At 36.9% G+C, this 15,957-nt stretch overlaps 3 protein-coding genes across 9 annotated transcripts; 2 read left to right on the top strand and 1 right to left on the bottom strand.

Annotated features, from left to right (window-relative positions):
* Window positions 1-1,388: 1,388 nt before the first annotated feature.
* Window positions 1,389-8,544, top strand: LOC110770314 (phenylalanyl-tRNA synthetase, putative / phenylalanine-tRNA ligase). Of its 3 annotated transcripts, none has more exons than XM_021974439.2 (19): window positions 1,389-1,556; window positions 2,111-2,276; window positions 2,663-2,785; window positions 2,942-3,034; window positions 3,461-3,517; window positions 3,968-4,023; window positions 4,224-4,316; window positions 5,034-5,124; window positions 5,378-5,415; window positions 5,597-5,635; window positions 6,307-6,383; window positions 6,472-6,556; window positions 6,635-6,731; window positions 7,266-7,362; window positions 7,518-7,589; window positions 7,701-7,767; window positions 7,855-7,980; window positions 8,098-8,152; window positions 8,239-8,544. In XM_021974439.2, the coding sequence occupies exons 2-19, from the start codon at window positions 2,130-2,132 to the stop codon at window positions 8,287-8,289; spliced, it is 1,464 nt and encodes a 487-aa protein (XP_021830131.1). In that variant the 5' UTR covers window positions 1,389-1,556; window positions 2,111-2,129; the 3' UTR covers window positions 8,290-8,544. The 3 variants fall into 3 exon arrangements, with proteins under 3 accessions (XP_021830131.1, XP_021830138.1, XP_021830124.1); XM_021974446.2 differs by having other exon boundaries at window positions 1,389-1,560; window positions 2,115-2,276; XM_021974432.2 differs by having other exon boundaries at window positions 1,391-1,560.
* A 436-nt stretch (window positions 8,545-8,980) lies between these two features.
* On the top strand, window positions 8,981-10,690 carry LOC110769954 (uncharacterized). 5 transcript variants are annotated; one of them, XM_088245271.1, is made up of 5 exons: window positions 8,985-9,141; window positions 9,644-9,750; window positions 9,858-9,982; window positions 10,088-10,327; window positions 10,411-10,690. In XM_088245271.1, the coding sequence occupies exons 2-4, from the start codon at window positions 9,669-9,671 to the stop codon at window positions 10,301-10,303; spliced, it is 423 nt and encodes a 140-aa protein (XP_088101397.1). In that variant the 5' UTR covers window positions 8,985-9,141; window positions 9,644-9,668; the 3' UTR covers window positions 10,304-10,327; window positions 10,411-10,690. The 5 variants fall into 5 exon arrangements, with proteins under 5 accessions (XP_021829739.2, XP_021829733.2, XP_088101398.1 ...); XM_021974047.2 differs by having other exon boundaries at window positions 8,981-9,137; window positions 9,658-9,750; window positions 9,873-9,982; window positions 10,088-10,690; XM_021974041.2 differs by having other exon boundaries at window positions 8,982-9,137; window positions 9,658-9,750; window positions 10,088-10,690.
* Window positions 10,691-10,921: 231 nt separating this feature from the next.
* Window positions 10,922-15,149, bottom strand: EMB2219 (Mitochondrial transcription termination factor family protein). Its single transcript, XM_021974534.2, has 7 exons — window positions 14,432-15,149; window positions 13,835-14,243; window positions 13,415-13,630; window positions 13,056-13,163; window positions 12,090-12,364; window positions 11,398-11,948; window positions 10,922-11,290 (listed from the first exon to the last, which is right to left on the bottom strand). Exons 1-6 carry the CDS (start codon window positions 15,064-15,066, stop codon window positions 11,612-11,614), a joined length of 1,980 nt encoding a protein of 659 aa, XP_021830226.2. The 5' UTR covers window positions 15,067-15,149; the 3' UTR covers window positions 10,922-11,290; window positions 11,398-11,611.
* Between the last annotated feature and the right edge of the window lie 808 nt (window positions 15,150-15,957).

The raw sequence follows: 15,957 nt of genomic DNA, 5'->3' as shown, positions 1-15,957 counted from the left end.
ATATTTGATCTCAATTGTACCGAGATCAATGGAAGCAAAAAGAGGGCCCACCACGGTCACTGGAATCGGGGCTGCCGGTGAGAGGTAAAGACGAAGAGGAGCACGTAGCATATATCCCACTCTGATACTTCCGAGGGTTTTATTTTCACTCGTTATTTTTTGTAACAGAAAAAAAACACGTAAAGGAAAAAAAAGAGGGAAACTCGTGAAACGGTATAATACTCCTGCCGCATTAGCAAGTTGACGGTTTTACGGACTAAATTGATAGAATAGGAAAGCGTGAGACACGGAATAATACAATACAATGAGATTGAGTCAATTCCCTTTTTTTTTAAAGCGAAGATGCCAAATCTATCGAGTTTATTTGAATAATGTATAAAATAAAATAATAAAATAATAAACCAAGAAAAGTAGAATTAGCACTGTAGAAGGAGTTCTGTGCAAATGACCCACTAGTGTAAAAGTTTGGAGTATTTCCCTCAGGCAAGGTCTTGAGTTCGAGTTCTAAAAGTCCTCAAAAAATAAAAATAAAAGGAGTTCTGGACCGCAGAAGATCCTAACAGTTGGTTTTTTAACCTCGTTTGTATAGGAAAGATCCCATACATACCCATATATTTTACACCGCATTGTTGTAGGCTCAGCACTCACTCTCTCTCGTTGGCGCCACAACACATAACACAGCCACAGGTCTCTCTCTAGTTTTCATGGAAATAGATTTTGTCTTGGTGATTAATTCAACTGGGTTTGTGCATTTTTTATTATTTTTTGTCTGATAAGTATCATCAATCTCCCTTTTTGTTCTCTTTTTCATTCATTTACTTTTTTTTTCAGTTTCATAAATTTCAACACTAAAAAGTGAAAACCATAATTCTTAAATTCATAAACGCCACTTAAAACCAAATAGTTATATTGGAATCTCAATTCAAATGCAGGTATATATCTAAATTTAAATATATATACTACCTGACTTGTTTTATTATAATGTTGTTAATGATTTGTTATATATTTGATAATTCATGTATATATTTGGCTAGGCATGATGATTGATTCACATAATTCATATATATAATTAGATTTTCTCCCATACAAATGTTATGTATTTTCTACTACACCTTCATGCTTTTTTCCCTATTTATAATGGTGTTCCCACTATAATAACGTTAGGACGTTCAGATGAGAGAAGAACTGATATTATAATTATATTGTATACAATATGTTTGTTTTATAACATTAGGTCACGGTAAATTATTGTTCTGATAAGTTTAAAAAAAAAAAACTAACAAAAGGGGCAAAATAGAAAGGTTCACAAGTATATTTAGGAGGTGTGGGTATGGTGAGTGATTTGTTGGGTGTGCGTAACACCATTCTAAAATCAAACCCAACATCACCCAAGCCCAGCCTCAGTTTCAGACTAGTCGACCTATGTGTCAACAGCGCCTCCCTTCCCCTTATTCTTCTTCGGCTCTTCTTCGATAAAACTGAATCAGTTTTCTTCTTGTGCTTCGACTCTTCTGCTTCGACAGTCAATCCTGGGGTCTTGTAGTTATCAGCATTTGGTAGGTAAGTGAATTTGTAGTTTTATTTCAGTTGGTTCATTAGTTTTCTTTCGTTGTTAATCTCATAAACCCATTAGGTTAGAACTCGTTTTTGTTTTTGGTTTTTGGTGCATATTCATTAGGTTCGGAGCCTGATTCAAGTTGTTAGGGTTAATTCAGCAATTCCCTCTTCATTTTGTAGATTCTTTCTCATGTTAATTAGCTTTTTCCTTTCCTAGTTCTTTCATTGTACAAGTTTTATGTCCAAAAATCGAACTTGCAAAAAATAAAATAAAAAATTTTCCAGAGTCACTAACCGCACTTGCAGCATTATATTCGGAATTGAAAATTTTCTTTAGAGTTCATGTAAATGAATTAGAGAATTATGACTTGACATGAAATTAGTCTCTGTATAAATGTAAAATCACATACTATAATTTACTAGGAGACTACTAGCAATATTTCAACAACTGAGCTTAAGGCTGCTGGTTTCTTAATTTTCTTCAGAGCCCAAAAACAAATGGCATATATCAATATATTACTCCAAGTTATAATCATGGTTCTGCTCATGTCAGATAGAGCAAGGAGGGAGCAATGGCAGAGGACGCGATTCTAGGATACCTGGAGAAAAACGATCATATTTCAGACTCAGGCCAGTTCGCTGCTGAACACAGAATCGATCACAACGAGATTGTCAACGTTATCAAGAGTCTCCATGGTTTCAGATATGTTGACGCACAGGTGCTCAAACTTACTTGCCCCTGATTTTTCTTTCTTCGTCATTATTTGAATAGGAGCAACAATTGGGATTCGTTTCAAGTGTTTTTGCTTAACTCTGTTCTTTTTGGTTACCAGAAGGCTTTCTTAACTCAAACTAATGAAGAGTTTATCATTGAATCTTCTTGGGTTGCATGTACTTGTTAATTCGAGCTACAAATTAACAAACTTTATGATGGATAGTTCACATTTGTCTGCGAAAGGAATTTCCTTTTGGTTGTTAGTTCTGGTTTCTTGTTGGGTTAAGTTCATTTTTTGTTTTACTTAATTGAAATTACACTAAATGTAAAATTGTGGGCTTCATGAGGGTTCTTGCTGTTGAATACCTTTTGATACTCGTTGATCTGCAGGACATTAAAAGGGAGACGTGGGTGCTTACTGATGAAGGAAAGGCATATACTGCTACTGGATCACCTGAAGTGCAACTGTTCCTGGCCATACCACCAGAGGGTATTCCAAAAGAAGAATTGCAGGTGATTATTATGGCTCTCGCCTTTAATTTAGAAAATCTGATATGATGCATGATTCATTGGCTCTATTCAATTATGTTCTGTGCTTGTAGTTTCTCTCTGTTCACGAGTTATTAATCTTTGATGCTACATGTGTTTTGAAACTGATGTTTTATTCAGAAAAAGCTGGATGCATCAGTTTTCAAAATAGGTTGTGCCCAGGCTGCAAAGAATAAATGGGTGGAGATGGGAAAACAACTTGTCACCAGAAAGGTAACACCTCACTAACGAAATCTCTATACGTAATAATGTCTGTTAGGAATGTTTTAGATATGTTACTTAGGGGCTATGATCTTCCTGGAATTGATTCTAATCCAGTGTTTTGTTCCAGTTTATCCAAATAAGTAGGCCCTTTTGTCAATTTATTTTGGCGTCATGGTTAATGAAGCCATGGATACTTGTGTTGTGTCAGGAGTCCTTCATGTTCTCCAATGAGAATCCAGCCAAAGACTTCTTGTTTATAAAATATTCATCAGCTTCGTTCTGTTTGTGTCTTTTTGTTTTGAAGTGATTCTGGATGTATGTGGAATCCACAAATGTCTGATGACGCTAGTATAGCCATGTTTTACCTCAGTTGTGCATGTATGATGTCTATGACTTGAATACTTCATCATAATTATCTCTTTGTACGTTCTGCAGATCCAACATGTGGATGACAAAGTCAAAGATTTGCTTCTACAGATACAAGAAGGGGAGGTGCATAATATTTTTCTACATCGATAATCTCACATTGGATTTCAATGATATGCACATGCACTTATGTACACTGTGCGAGTATATGCCAGCTCTAAGCTTCTGTGATGTGTATACCATAGTAACATTATTGGGGTGGGGGGATGGGTGTGTTTGTATTCATCTTTGTGGTGGGCTGGAGACTGATCAGAACCCATGGCTGTCTTGTGAATCATTCAAATGGCTGTCGGGCCTGTTTGTACTTTGATGAGCTGGGTGCATTGTGTTTATAACTTTATCGTACATGAAATGAAATGGGATGGGGTTTTTTTAAACTTTTAATTCAATACCACATTCCCTATCGGGTGCACATTTTCCATCATTCAGTAGATCATCTCTCTCGTTGTTTTTCCCCTCCATTATAAATTTATTGGAAACTCATTTGGATTTTCTTTTCCTTGTTTGTGATTGCAGGCCATCAACCAAGATGACATTAAGGCTCTCAAAGCAAGAAAGCTTATTGTTCCACAGTAAGAATCAGATGCTTTTTATGTTCTTTGCTTATACAGTTCCCTTGTTTTTCTTTTGGTGCCAGGGGGTATCAATGAAATTTCTTTGATTATGGCCGTATATTTTGTACCATAGAAGTTTGATTCTGGTTATTTCACCTGCAAAGGTTTCATACTCTGTTCATAGTGTTATCGTCTTTTTCTGTTTTCTTGCACTATAGAACCTGGAAGGGCTACTCAGTGAAAAAGGGCCCCAATTATGCTCCAAAAAGAAAGAAAGTTGCTACAGATTTGACTCGAGAGAATCTACAGAGGTAAGCACGTGATTATTATGAATGTAGATCATGATCAGTAGAATTTATGACAACAATTATTGGATGGGTTTAGTGCTAAAGTTCTCCGAAACATAGAACTCGGAAGCACCGAAATTGGATGGGCGATAAGAGGATAGGGATACGATATGATACAATACTCTTACAGTAATATGGAAATTTTCGAAAACTGGGATGTGATACATTGGCATATCCGATTTAAAAATATATATGTTATGTGCATTATTATATCAATTGTAGGCATCAATTAAATTTTAATATAGAAACAATAATAATTAGGAAGAGTGCATTTATATCCTGCAATGTATGCGTACAGACAGAAGTATTGTTTGATTTCTATCCATTTTGTTTTATTGGGTTCTTAAAAATTGAAAATAGAACAGATAGACTCTTCTCTTTAAGTTAACCCAATAAAAAAATTGTAAACTTAAAGTTTAAACCTCATGTATCTTGCCCCGATTGTTATGTCATTCCAATATGTAAGGTATTGGTATACATATCCCCACAATTAGCATATATTAACTGTTGTACACTCGTTTTTCAGCATTTCTGGCTACCATACTGACTATACATGAATTCTGTTTTCTTTTTGTTTCTTTTTTCTTTGTTTTTGCATAATGTGAATGCACACCCATTAATGAGTGCTGTTATATGCAGTTATCTAGCTGATAGCTTTAAATGATTGTTTCTGTAATATAGGGGTGATTGGAAGGAAATAGAGTTCAAAGAGTATAACTTCACCGCTAAAGGTCTGCCTACTGAAGGCGGTCATCTACATCCACTGCTCAAGGCAAGGACATAATTTCCGTTGTATCTTTTTAATAGAAGTGGCTTTGCTTTGAGTACCATAAAACCAGTATAATGTATAAGTCCTCAGTGGCAAATAGAGTTGAAAGAGAAATACAAGGTGATTCTTTTGTTTTAGCAGACTTTCAGATGATCCCTCCAAAGTCTGCAGGTGCTCAATTTGAGCTGGTGCCGTACACAATAGAAATATTACCTGATTGCATATAGCATTGCTAATTGAATCTCCCAATTTTCAGGTACGACAGCAATTGAAGGATATTTTCAGACAGATGGGGTAAGACCTGTTTCTTGTTTACTGATTTATGTGTTCTATCTACATATACATCTCCCTCTAGGCGACCTAGTTCCATGTTGGCGTGATTTCTGGCAAAATCCTGGATGCGCAACTTCATGTGCAGGATCCTTACTCTATATATGTCTGGCATTTATGTATTGTTTTTCTGCACTAACTGCAGGTTTGAGGAGATGCCTACAAACAATTATGTTGAGAGCAGGTAGCCTATCTCGTCTTACTTTTAGCCAACTTGTCTTATTTATAATTATTTCAATGTAATTCATAGCTTATAATACGTCGAGGATTTCTGGCCATACCACATTGCTAAAACATCTACTGGAAAAGGAAATTGTGGAATCTAGATGCAAATTTATAAATGGGGATAAATTCAAATTCTTCTCCAACAAAAAATATAGTTTGATTCACAAGCCTTATTCTAGGGATCTGTTTCCAAAGAACAAGATGCCAAGATTCTTTAGTCAACAAATTGAATATAATTTCTGACCCAGAAAGAAAGGAAAAAAAACATGATTATTCACAGGTTATTTTGCATTGCTCACTGATATTTCTGTTATAACAGGACAGCTCACGGAGTGAATATAAATTATTTTATTGATATTTCCGGGTTCTCTCAAACAATTGGTTTCAAAAACCGCCCATAAAGTAAATATTCAACTGAATATGTTGTACTAGACACATGTGAATTTTGCCTCTTCCTTATATCTGTCAAAGTATTTCTTTTTTAAATTCTCTCATGTTTATAGTAAAAAAGAAAAACTAAATCTCTCATGTTGCATTTTCTTCCATGGAATTTCAGTGCTTACAGCTCATTATGTATGTGGTAGCTAATGGTGAGTTACTAAAAAATGTTTATTTTTGCTTTACTTGCAGCTTTTGGAACTTTGATGCGCTTTTCCAGCCGCAACAACACCCTGCCCGTGATTCTCATGATACGTTTTTTCTACAAGGTCTTTTTAACGTTGTTGCTTTTATCATGAGCACTTCTGTATCTAGCTGCCAACTAATAGTTGTCTTGTGTTTTTTTTTTTTTTGTAGCTCCTTCAACCACCAAGGAACTGCCTGAAGATTACGTTCAGCGGGTGAAGCAGATTCATGAGTCTGGTGGTTATCAATCCCGAGGGTATGACATTTGAACTTCCTTTAATGTTTTAACCCCACAAGATTTGAGATAATGACTGTTATCTTCTCTTTTTGGCAGATATGGATATGATTGGAAAAGGGAGGAAGCAGACAAAAATCTTTTGCGAACTCACACAACGGCTGTTTCCTCCAGGATGCTGTACTTACTAGCACAGGTGTGTTTATTTTATGAATCTCTTCATGGCTTTCAATTGATCACTCACTTTTGCTGTTTTATTTACTAAACCAAAGAGGAACTCTTCTATGTTAGCTTCAAATTCTAACCTTTTTATTCAATTAATCCTACCTTGGTGCAAAATTTACTCTCCCGGCAATGCCCTTTTTGTGATGGACTGTTGCTTGCACAATGAGTTTGTAAATGTAAACCAAAAAGTATTCAATCTTGACTTAGTATCACATTTTTTACATAGCGTTATTTCTGAACATTTGAAAGTTGGAATTTTGTCATCGTAAGCTTGCATACAACTTGTAAAGTTTAGGTAGAAATTTCTTCATATTTTCCCCAGCAGGTGTTTCTTATTATTTGTAGTATTATTTCACATAGTTTCTACTAGAAACCTACCTATGGTAGTTGTAGGTTCTTTAATGTCTTCAAGAATTCGTTTTGCATGCACCTGCATAAGTAGACACACACAATCCCACTAACGCTGTCCAAAAGTCATAATTGTTTTTTTTCTTGGCATTTACAGAAACCATTTGCCCCAAAAAAGTACTACTCTATAGATCGTGTATTCAGAAATGAAGCAGTAGATCGAACTCATCTTGCAGAGTTCCACCAGATAGAAGGTATTCTTCGGTTTGTTTATATGTGCCCGAGCTAGATATCTGCATACATTCATTAGGTCCATAACTCTGTTCATCTTGGGCTCTGCTATAAAACTAAGAACTGAATTACTCTTAGAGATTTAAATTAAAATGAACAATCTGGGTCCTGGTTTTAGGTTTGGTATGTGATCGAGGGCTTACTCTTGGTGACTTGTTAGGAGTACTCCACGAATTCTTCGCACGTCTGGGTAAGACACTGGCTGGCATTCCGCTGCTGACTTGGTTTTTGTGTTTTGAAGTTGGAGATTGGGTATTGTTATAATAGGAAACTTATTTATTTTTTGTTTTTCTGTTTTTAGGCATGTCGAAGTTGCGATTCAAGCCCGCTTATAATCCATATACCGAGCCTAGCATGGAGATTTTCAGGTGATAATTAATGCTCAGTAAGGTGGAAAAGGTTGTTTCATGTTTGTAGTTGAAAGTTTGATAAATTTTTCTTTTTTTCTCAATTAGTTATCATGAAGGATTTGGGAAATGGGTAGAGGTTGGAAATTCTGGCATGTTTAGACCTGAAATGTTGCTTCCTATGGGACTCCCAGAAGATGTTCGTGCTATTGCATGGGGCCTCTCCCTCGAAAGGTGAGAACAAATTAATTATCGTTACTGTTCATCACTACCATTTTTTAGGGATTCTTGCTAGAAAAATACTCCACATGATATTGATGTTTATTCTCTGTGGACTTTAATTGGAACCAGACCTACCATGATACTCTACGGGATTGACAACATCCGAGATCTTTTCGGACATAAGGTAACACTCTACATCCTATCTTCAAGCTTAGTCGTTAGTTTTCCATTCATCTGAATTGGATTTCACCTGGTTCTCATATTTTGTAGGTCGATCTTGGTCTCATCAAGAGAAACCCAATATGCCGCCTTGGATTATAGCATATTGGAAAATTCTGCTACCGTTGCAAAATTTTTGTTTTACTGCATTTTGCTCATTACGAATACAAAATGTAGGCATTTCTTCATTAGAAAGTATGTCTGGGAAACTTGTGTGATAAATCAAATACAACAGCTAGATCAGGTTTACCTTTTGTTTCAAATTCGTTTGCGGTGATTTAATGACTCACTGGTGAGACGAAGATTGATATTACTGTATTGAATCCTTTATTGAAATTTCGAACTCCATTGTAATGATTTGTATTTGTTCAACAAACATTAAACAATACAAAAGAATACAAATACATTATAAGGGCTTCATGTGAAGAACGATCCATGACAAAAACAAATGACTAGCTAAAAATTTTGTAAACATCATGGACGTTTTGAAATAAAACCCGAATTTTTTTAAAAAAATATATGTAATTGACAAGAAAAAAAATTTCATCACAAAACATTCCTTAAGTTCATGAAACTATTAACTTTGATCATTTATGTATTTTTTCTGTTAGGGATGGTCCTCCAGTGTTAACTCTTGCATATCAGGTTGGTCTTTGCCAATCGATTTTGTCAAAAACTCTGTTAGTTTGCTGATGTGACATGTTGTGTGGATTAAATAAAGAATATATTTGAAGTAATGCTTTAAATTTAGAAAAATCATAAATAAAAACAAGAAAAAGGTGAAAGTTAAATGGACCCAAACCAGGCCCGCCCGATAGGCCATAATTCCCAAACTAACCCAAACCCTACCCCATTTGTTTTCAGCTCTCTTTCTCTGTCTACGTTTCCTTACTCATCGTCGCATCTAAGCTCGCTCACGACGAAGCCTAGCTTGGCACTCCAACAACCAGGTTTCGCTTCTCACATAATAATATAAAGTCTTATTCTTTGATTAACTTTTTGCAATTTTACTGTGTTTTGGTTTCTGGGCATTGTTTGTCTGTGACATTCTCTGTAACTTTGATTTTCCCCTTTCGAATCCATGATCTCTGAATGATGTTAAAAATGGTAATTAGATAGAATGTATCTCCATCTTTGACTGGTTTTCATTGGTTGTCTGTTGGGCACTTTAAATTTTTGTTGGAGGTGAAACAATTGGGTTCGATTCTTTTCATGCTGGGAAAGCATTAACTCTTTGTTCAGTTTGATCTGCGTTGTTTTATTTTTGTCATTTTCAATTTGAAAAATGGCACTTTCTGTAACTTTGAATTTCATTTTGGAAATTTAATTTAACCCATCCTATATCTCCATGTGCAATTTATGCATAAATAGATTTTAGTTGAGGGTTCTCACTGGTGAACTGAACTAATTTGGTTCTCAAAGCATGAGTTTGATGTGGTGATTTTCTTTTGGGTTTTTCTCATCGTATAGAAAACAACACAATGAATCTTGCAGCATCAATATGCAGTAGATTGGGTGTCAAGCACCTGGTTTCGAATACTCCTGTGTACAGCAGAGCTTCTGGTACGAGTTTCATATCAGTGAATGGGTTGTGCTTTTTTAGCTGTAACATGTTTGTGTTGTGTTGCTGCTTCTAAGTTCTGATGTTTTACTAAATGTGCTAATTTTAGATGTCACAACTGAAGGATTGAGTTTGACATTTAGGCGCTGGGCTACTAAAAAATCTGCTGGATCCACAAAGAATGGCCGAGACTCAAATCCTAAGTTTCTTGGAGTGAAGAAATTTGGTGGAGAGGTGAGAGGCTGATGCGTACTTAAAGAAAAAAAAAGGTGGAGGATTCATCAATGCTTGTTGAATTCTTTCGTTGACATGACTGAGGTTATTCTGTTTATGCTGCAGAGAGTGATACCTGGAAACATCATTGTCCGCCAGAGGGGCACCCGATTTCATCCTGGCAATTATGTTGGCTTAGGGAAGGATCACACCCTTTTTGCTCTGAAAGAAGGCTGTGTAAAATTCGAACACCACAAGCTCAGTGGACGCAAGTGGGTGCATGTCGTGCCCAAGGAAGGTCACGTACTTCACCCTGTCTATGCAGATGTTGCAACCACTTAGTTGTAGACAATGTCATACATCCTTGTAAGTTTGTTTTAGATCTTTTTAAGTTCAAACCTTTTCCCAGGTTGATGATGACAATAACAAAACCTTTGTTATGCCAAAAGTCAACAGGTTTCTGTAAATCAGAAACTCCGGATCTTAGGCGAAGGAATGTTCATCTCACTTTTACCTGGATTATGGCTTTATAGCACTAAGGTCTTTCTGTTTCTAGTTTGGCCTTTTTACTGGTTTCAGTTTCGTTGTAATTTGCCTTTAGAAGTTTTTACTGGTCCCCCGTTTGAAGTTTTCTCACCGTACTTCATGCTGTAATTGCCTGGCTCAAAACTTGGGTTCAACGAATCTTTACCATTCCTGAAGGTTAATGAAAAAAAATATTGCATACAATTCATTTTTCGCATTGAATCTCTTGCATACAATTCATTTTTCACATTGTATCTCTTGCATGACTAGCGTGGAACCAGTTTTTCTAGAGAGATTGTATACTAAAATTTTCCAGCAGCAAAGTAGCGACCGATTGTCATCTAATTTCGTAATTTCACAGCCTTTGCCAGCCTCAAGCTCGAATCCTTTACATGTGCATGCTTTAACCAGCGATTTAAATTGAAGTATACCAAATGTATTAATAATAAATAAATAAATAAGGGGCAAGAAAGGCCCCAGTATATACTTTGTATACCTTTACAAGCGTAGAGAATTTATGAATTCTAACTAGCTACTCTACTACCTACATTTCTGGCTTTGGACGAGTCTAAGAGAATACTATAAATTAAAACAGATTTCTTGAGCTATACAACAGCAACTTCGCCAAGTACTGCATGAGAAGCAAACTTGCCAACACCCAACAGCAATGGCCGCCGAAACGAACGCCCTGCACTCTCGGGCTACAGAACAGTGGAGGGAAAGGTGGTTCATTGTTTCTTCTGCTTTCTTCTGCATCATGCAGCGGATTCACTAACGCCATACGTCTATGGACTAAATGACCAACTGTTACATCATTTTTGACAACGGATGAGCATAGTTCAATAACATATAAAGCACTTGTAAAAGAAAAATATACATCATAAAGAGAACATCAAGCATAGGCTTCATACCTAAGGGCATCATCTCTCTTCATGGTTCATACTCTTCACTGTCTGGAACATTCTTTGGAGACGGCAGCCATGGATTTCCTAAGCAACAAATCTCTTCCTCTTTTGACAGCTTGACTATAACTTAAGTTTAGTTTTGTAAGTCAAGAGATTGTGACTGGTAAGTCGGAGCATTGTTCATCTTAGTGTGGTACACCTACTGCGACAAGCAGAGTAACTATAATTCTGCCTCACTATCACTGTCATCAAGCATAGTTGATTCTGCCTCACTTTCACCGTCATCAAACATAGTTAATTCTACCTCACTTTCACTTTCATCAAGCATAACTCCCTTCACAGGAAATTCATCGTCATCACCTGTTTGGGAATTAGAAACATCCTCACTTGTGACACCAGATTCAAATCTTTTGCGCCTTTCCACTATAGCCTTGACCCTCTCCTCAAACTCTTCATCTGTGCTAGCCAGCATGTAGCGTAGTTTTAAATTAATGCAATTCTCTATCAGAACCTTGTGCCTTGGAATAATTCTGCCCTCGAGGGAGTAGCTGAAAAACCTGGACATGATTTCATCATGGTCAAATCCAATAGTAGAGAAGAAAGAAGATAAATTATTATACAAATGAATAAGCACAAATTGACAAGGTAAGGTTGAATTTGAATTCCCAAAGCTTGAATTTCTGTTGTGATGCTTTCACCTTGGAAACTCAATGAGATCTTGCAAAGGGCGGACCATAGTTCTCCTCAAGTAACGGTACTTTGGACGGAGAACATCTATATTGTACCGGAGCAGCATGGGAAAATCAGCAATCATCTCACCCAAAACTCTAAGATGTATGCCAAGGGATAGAAAATATTTCACATTAACCTCAAGCTTATTCACAATGCTGCATCCCAAGAGCTCTGGTCCCAAAGCTATTACCTTTCCAATATCCCTCTCACTAACTCCAGCTTTGGTCATCAAGAATATGACCTGTATGATATTCGAGTAACATGTTACCAAAGGGGAATGCTAAAGGTTACTCCTTTTGATTAAAAACTGAACCTGGATATTAAATTTTTATCATGTAGGACCTACATAAATGCAAAAGTCCTCAGTACAGCTATCTGTTTTAATACTAACTTCTAACTATTTCATGAGTACTATCTGTAATTTTTGGGCTTTTCTCAAGTACACCTCAATCAATGAAGCAATTAAACAATTACCAGTTACATACAAGCACAACCAATACAAAATCAAATAAGTTATCAGATTTCATTTAGTCTGTGACTAAAAATAATTTACTATGCCTATATATTAAACTCAGAATGTTAGGTTCATTCATTCAATCAAATTACCTGATATTCTAATCTATTTATTTTTAGGGCTTTGAAATGAAATTAACCCATGCACCAAACAGAATTGAACCTAAAACAACACCTCACTTTAATCAGCTTACTACAATATGAAAAAGGACGTATTTCCATGTTTAACTTCTAGAAATCTATTGCTACATAGATTTTGCGGTACAGAAAGATATACATAATTGTGTGGATGCATGTGCATGGATGGTGTGTGTTTCAGAAAGGTGGGCTGGGTGGGTGGGATCTGTTCGTACAAATAACCGTATAACCTTAGGGAATGATAGGAAACAATAACAGAACTTGAAAAGAAAAAAACAAACCACTGGCCGGATTTTCTTGTAGAGGCTGTATGTTAGCAATGGAGGAAACTTTACAAGCATTTTGCCTATCGCATCATCATGAATGCCTATGTCCTGAAAAAACTTTACCTGCATGATGGAAAATAAGTGCCAAAATCATTAAACATGTAGTTTGTCTATTTAGCATAAACCTATTGTGCACATAATACATGAATAATTATGAGAACTAAACAGTAGTTGAGGGAACAACGATACCTAAAAGAGGATGAGATGGAAGGTAACCAAATGGAAAGAAGGATTCAGATAGATTAGATTGTTCAGGTTGGTATCATGATATGTAGGCATCTGAACCAAAGTTTAAGGCATGAAGTATGGCATACCTTTGGCACAATGGTTTTGTCCAAATCAACACAGAAAACCATCGGTTTTATGATAAGCATTCTCCTCATACCATCCCGAGTTATGCCATGGTAATACAAATACTTAACTAGAGGCTTCCATCTTTCCTCAATGCTACAACCCATCAGCTGTGGCCTAAATGCTAGCAATTTTCCAACATCCTCAGCACTAAGACCAAATTCCTTCAAATAGTCAACCTGGATAAACAAGAGCAGCATCTCACTACATGCATACGCAAATCAGTAAGTGTTTTTTTTTTTTTTAATTTTATGAAAATCAATAAGTTTTATATATATGTTAATACACCCAAATCAGTAAGTATTAAACTCCACATTCTCCTGAATCAAACCCTAATATATATGATTTCAATGAATCAATGATCTGCAGAAGGACTCAGCTACCTTTTGGTTCATCTCATCCAGAGTATAGTAGCCAAGTACCCGGGGATAATCAAAGACCATTGTGCCAAAATCCTTGTCATTGATACCCATATCCAAGTAAAACCCGGCCCGAGTTTTCACTTCTTCTAAACTGTAGGACAAGAGCTGTGGACATCGGCTCATGACACAGCCCATCCAATCCCTCCTAACTCCATTGCTCTCCAAATACTCAACAACCTCATCCAATTCTTCATTGCTGCGCTCCAAAAAATGATCTCCTGCCTTCACAAGTGCCACCCCAATAAATCTCCCCTTAACATGAATTGACTTCAACCACAGAGCAAGTCGTCTAATTGAGCCAATGTCTCCCTTTGACAAGCAAATGAGCTTCCCAATTTGGGGATATGAGAGTGAATTGTGCTTCAACCACCTATACAATGACACTCTGTTAAACCCAGTTGTGGACAAACAAATCCCTTTAATTCCCTACTTTTCATTCTAAGTGTTTCCTGCACACTACTAACTAATAGCTCATGTAATTGCTACAAAAAAACACATAAATTGGAAATTAAAACCCCCAAAGAAAAATACCAGAGAGAGAGGGAAGTGTTTGATTACCTGATACAGGGCACAACTTCAGAGTCTTCAATGACAGTCTTGGCGCGAAAATTATAGGTGGAGCTGGAGAACTCCGGCGAGAGTTTCATGGTGGCGGCTTGGACCATGACGTAGTCAAGGAATTCGGTCAAGGTCTCGACCAAATTGGTGGCATAGGTGATGCCAAACTTGCCCTTGGTCCTCATAACCTCCTTGAAAATCTCTGCGGTGACCTTCCTGCGAATCTCCAGGGCCCGCATTATCATCCGATGCTCATCGTCTTCATCATCAAGAGAAGTGAGAGAGGAAGAGTCGAGGGAGATGGAGCCAGGGAACTGAGGAGTGCGCTTGCGGAGGAGAGAGCGTTCCAAGAGCTTGGCTTTGTGGCCGGAAGGGTGAGGGTCTGGGTGTTGCTGGAGGTGGCTAGGGTTAGGGTTGGGGAGGTGGGAGAGGCGCTGGAGGAGGAGGGCGGTGGACTTGGAGTTGTGGTTCCGAAGAGGGAGGTCTGGGGGGTCATGGTGATGGGGTTGTGGGGTTTCGTGGAAACAACAGGTGTTGAATTTGGTGATGGAGTGTGCGTTTTGATGGAGGTGAATGTGGGGGTGGTAATGGTGATGGTGGAAAGGGAGTGGAGTGAGGGGAGAAGACAGCACCATTGTCGCTCTTTTGGGTTTGCTGTGATTTTGCTGCTCCACAGCATTTCACAATGTTTGGATTATGGGATATTATCCACCTCAACTCTCACTACAAAGTAAATCCCAACTCAATCCATAGTCATTCAAATTACCTATCTTTGATTGACTGACGTGACTTGCCCTTCAAGTAATTAAGAGAATTTATCATGTCCATTTCATTCCTTTCTTATTTCTCGATATAACTTGTATCAATAATTTAAAATAAATTATAAATAAATTAGTTAATAAATTACGCGAAAAGACTAATTATGATGTGATACTAATGTATGATCGTAAGATATAACTCGTGTACGCGTCACAATATAAAATGGATATTTATTAGCATTGCTTGGTAGTTAAAAATTTTAACATTGTCATCCACGTGTATGACTATCCTTAACATTGCTTGTTAGTTAGTGCGCATTGTGTATTTATCCATGAGCTTCCAACTCATGTGATGTTTTTTTTTTATGCGATCTCAAGTGATGTTATGATAATGTAAAAAAATTATAGATTTTAAGTTCAAATCAATTAGTATAAAATTACTGTTTTTAACATAAAATTTTAGGTCAACAGGGTCTAGCCCATTGGAAAATGATCTTACTTATAGACTAGTGGTCTCATATTCGAATCCCCATGGCACTGTGGTAGTGTGTGTGAGAAACCTCCCTCCCCTGCAATTTAGATTATCACTTGTGCTCAAAAAAAGAGGCAGCTTTGGACCAAAAATGCAACTGTGCTATGGTGTTACCGAGGCTTGTCCATGACAACACCAATGTCAAATATTTTAGAAATATTGACAGATGAACCAAGTAATATGTTTTCTTCTCTTCTTTTTTTATCCCGATAAATGGAAAGTCATAATGTTAAAAG

This window comes from Prunus avium, chromosome 8 (genome assembly GCF_965620075.1).
Source record: "Prunus avium chromosome 8, drPruAviu1.hap1.1, whole genome shotgun sequence".
Classification (NCBI taxonomy): Eukaryota; Viridiplantae; Streptophyta; class Magnoliopsida; order Rosales; family Rosaceae; genus Prunus; species Prunus avium.
This window is presented reverse-complemented; position numbering and strand designations above follow the sequence as displayed.

What these genes read in the sequence shown, in the direction of transcription:
- LOC110770314 (XM_021974439.2), top strand. Translation starts at nt 2,130, where the DNA reads ATGGCAGAGGACGCGATTCTAGGATACCTGGAGAAAAACGATCATATT. An exon ending in TGATACGTTTTTTCTACAAG is followed by an intron (nt 6,384 to 6,471) that starts GTCTTTTTAACG and finishes TTTTTTTTGTAG; the next exon opens with CTCCTTCAACCACCAAGGAA. An exon ending in TGCTGTACTTACTAGCACAG is followed by an intron (nt 6,732 to 7,265) that starts GTGTGTTTATTT and finishes TGGCATTTACAG; the next exon opens with AAACCATTTGCCCCAAAAAA.
- LOC110769954 (XM_021974041.2), top strand. Translation starts at nt 9,669, where the DNA reads ATGAATCTTGCAGCATCAATATGCAGTAGATTGGGTGTCAAGCACCTG. An exon ending in TGTGTACAGCAGAGCTTCTG is followed by an intron (nt 9,751 to 9,857) that starts GTACGAGTTTCA and finishes TGCTAATTTTAG; the next exon opens with ATGTCACAACTGAAGGATTG. An exon ending in TGAAGAAATTTGGTGGAGAG is followed by an intron (nt 9,983 to 10,087) that starts GTGAGAGGCTGA and finishes TTTATGCTGCAG; the next exon opens with AGAGTGATACCTGGAAACAT.
- EMB2219 (XM_021974534.2), bottom strand. Translation starts at nt 15,066, where the DNA reads ATGGTGCTGTCTTCTCCCCTCACTCCACTCCCTTTCCACCATCACCAT. An exon ending in ACAAAACCATTGTGCCAAAG is followed by an intron (nt 13,164 to 13,414) that starts GTATGCCATACT and finishes TCCATCATGCAG; the next exon opens with GTAAAGTTTTTTCAGGACAT. An exon ending in ACAAGAAAATCCGGCCAGTG is followed by an intron (nt 12,365 to 13,055) that starts GTTTGTTTTTTT and finishes AATATCATACAG; the next exon opens with GTCATATTCTTGATGACCAA.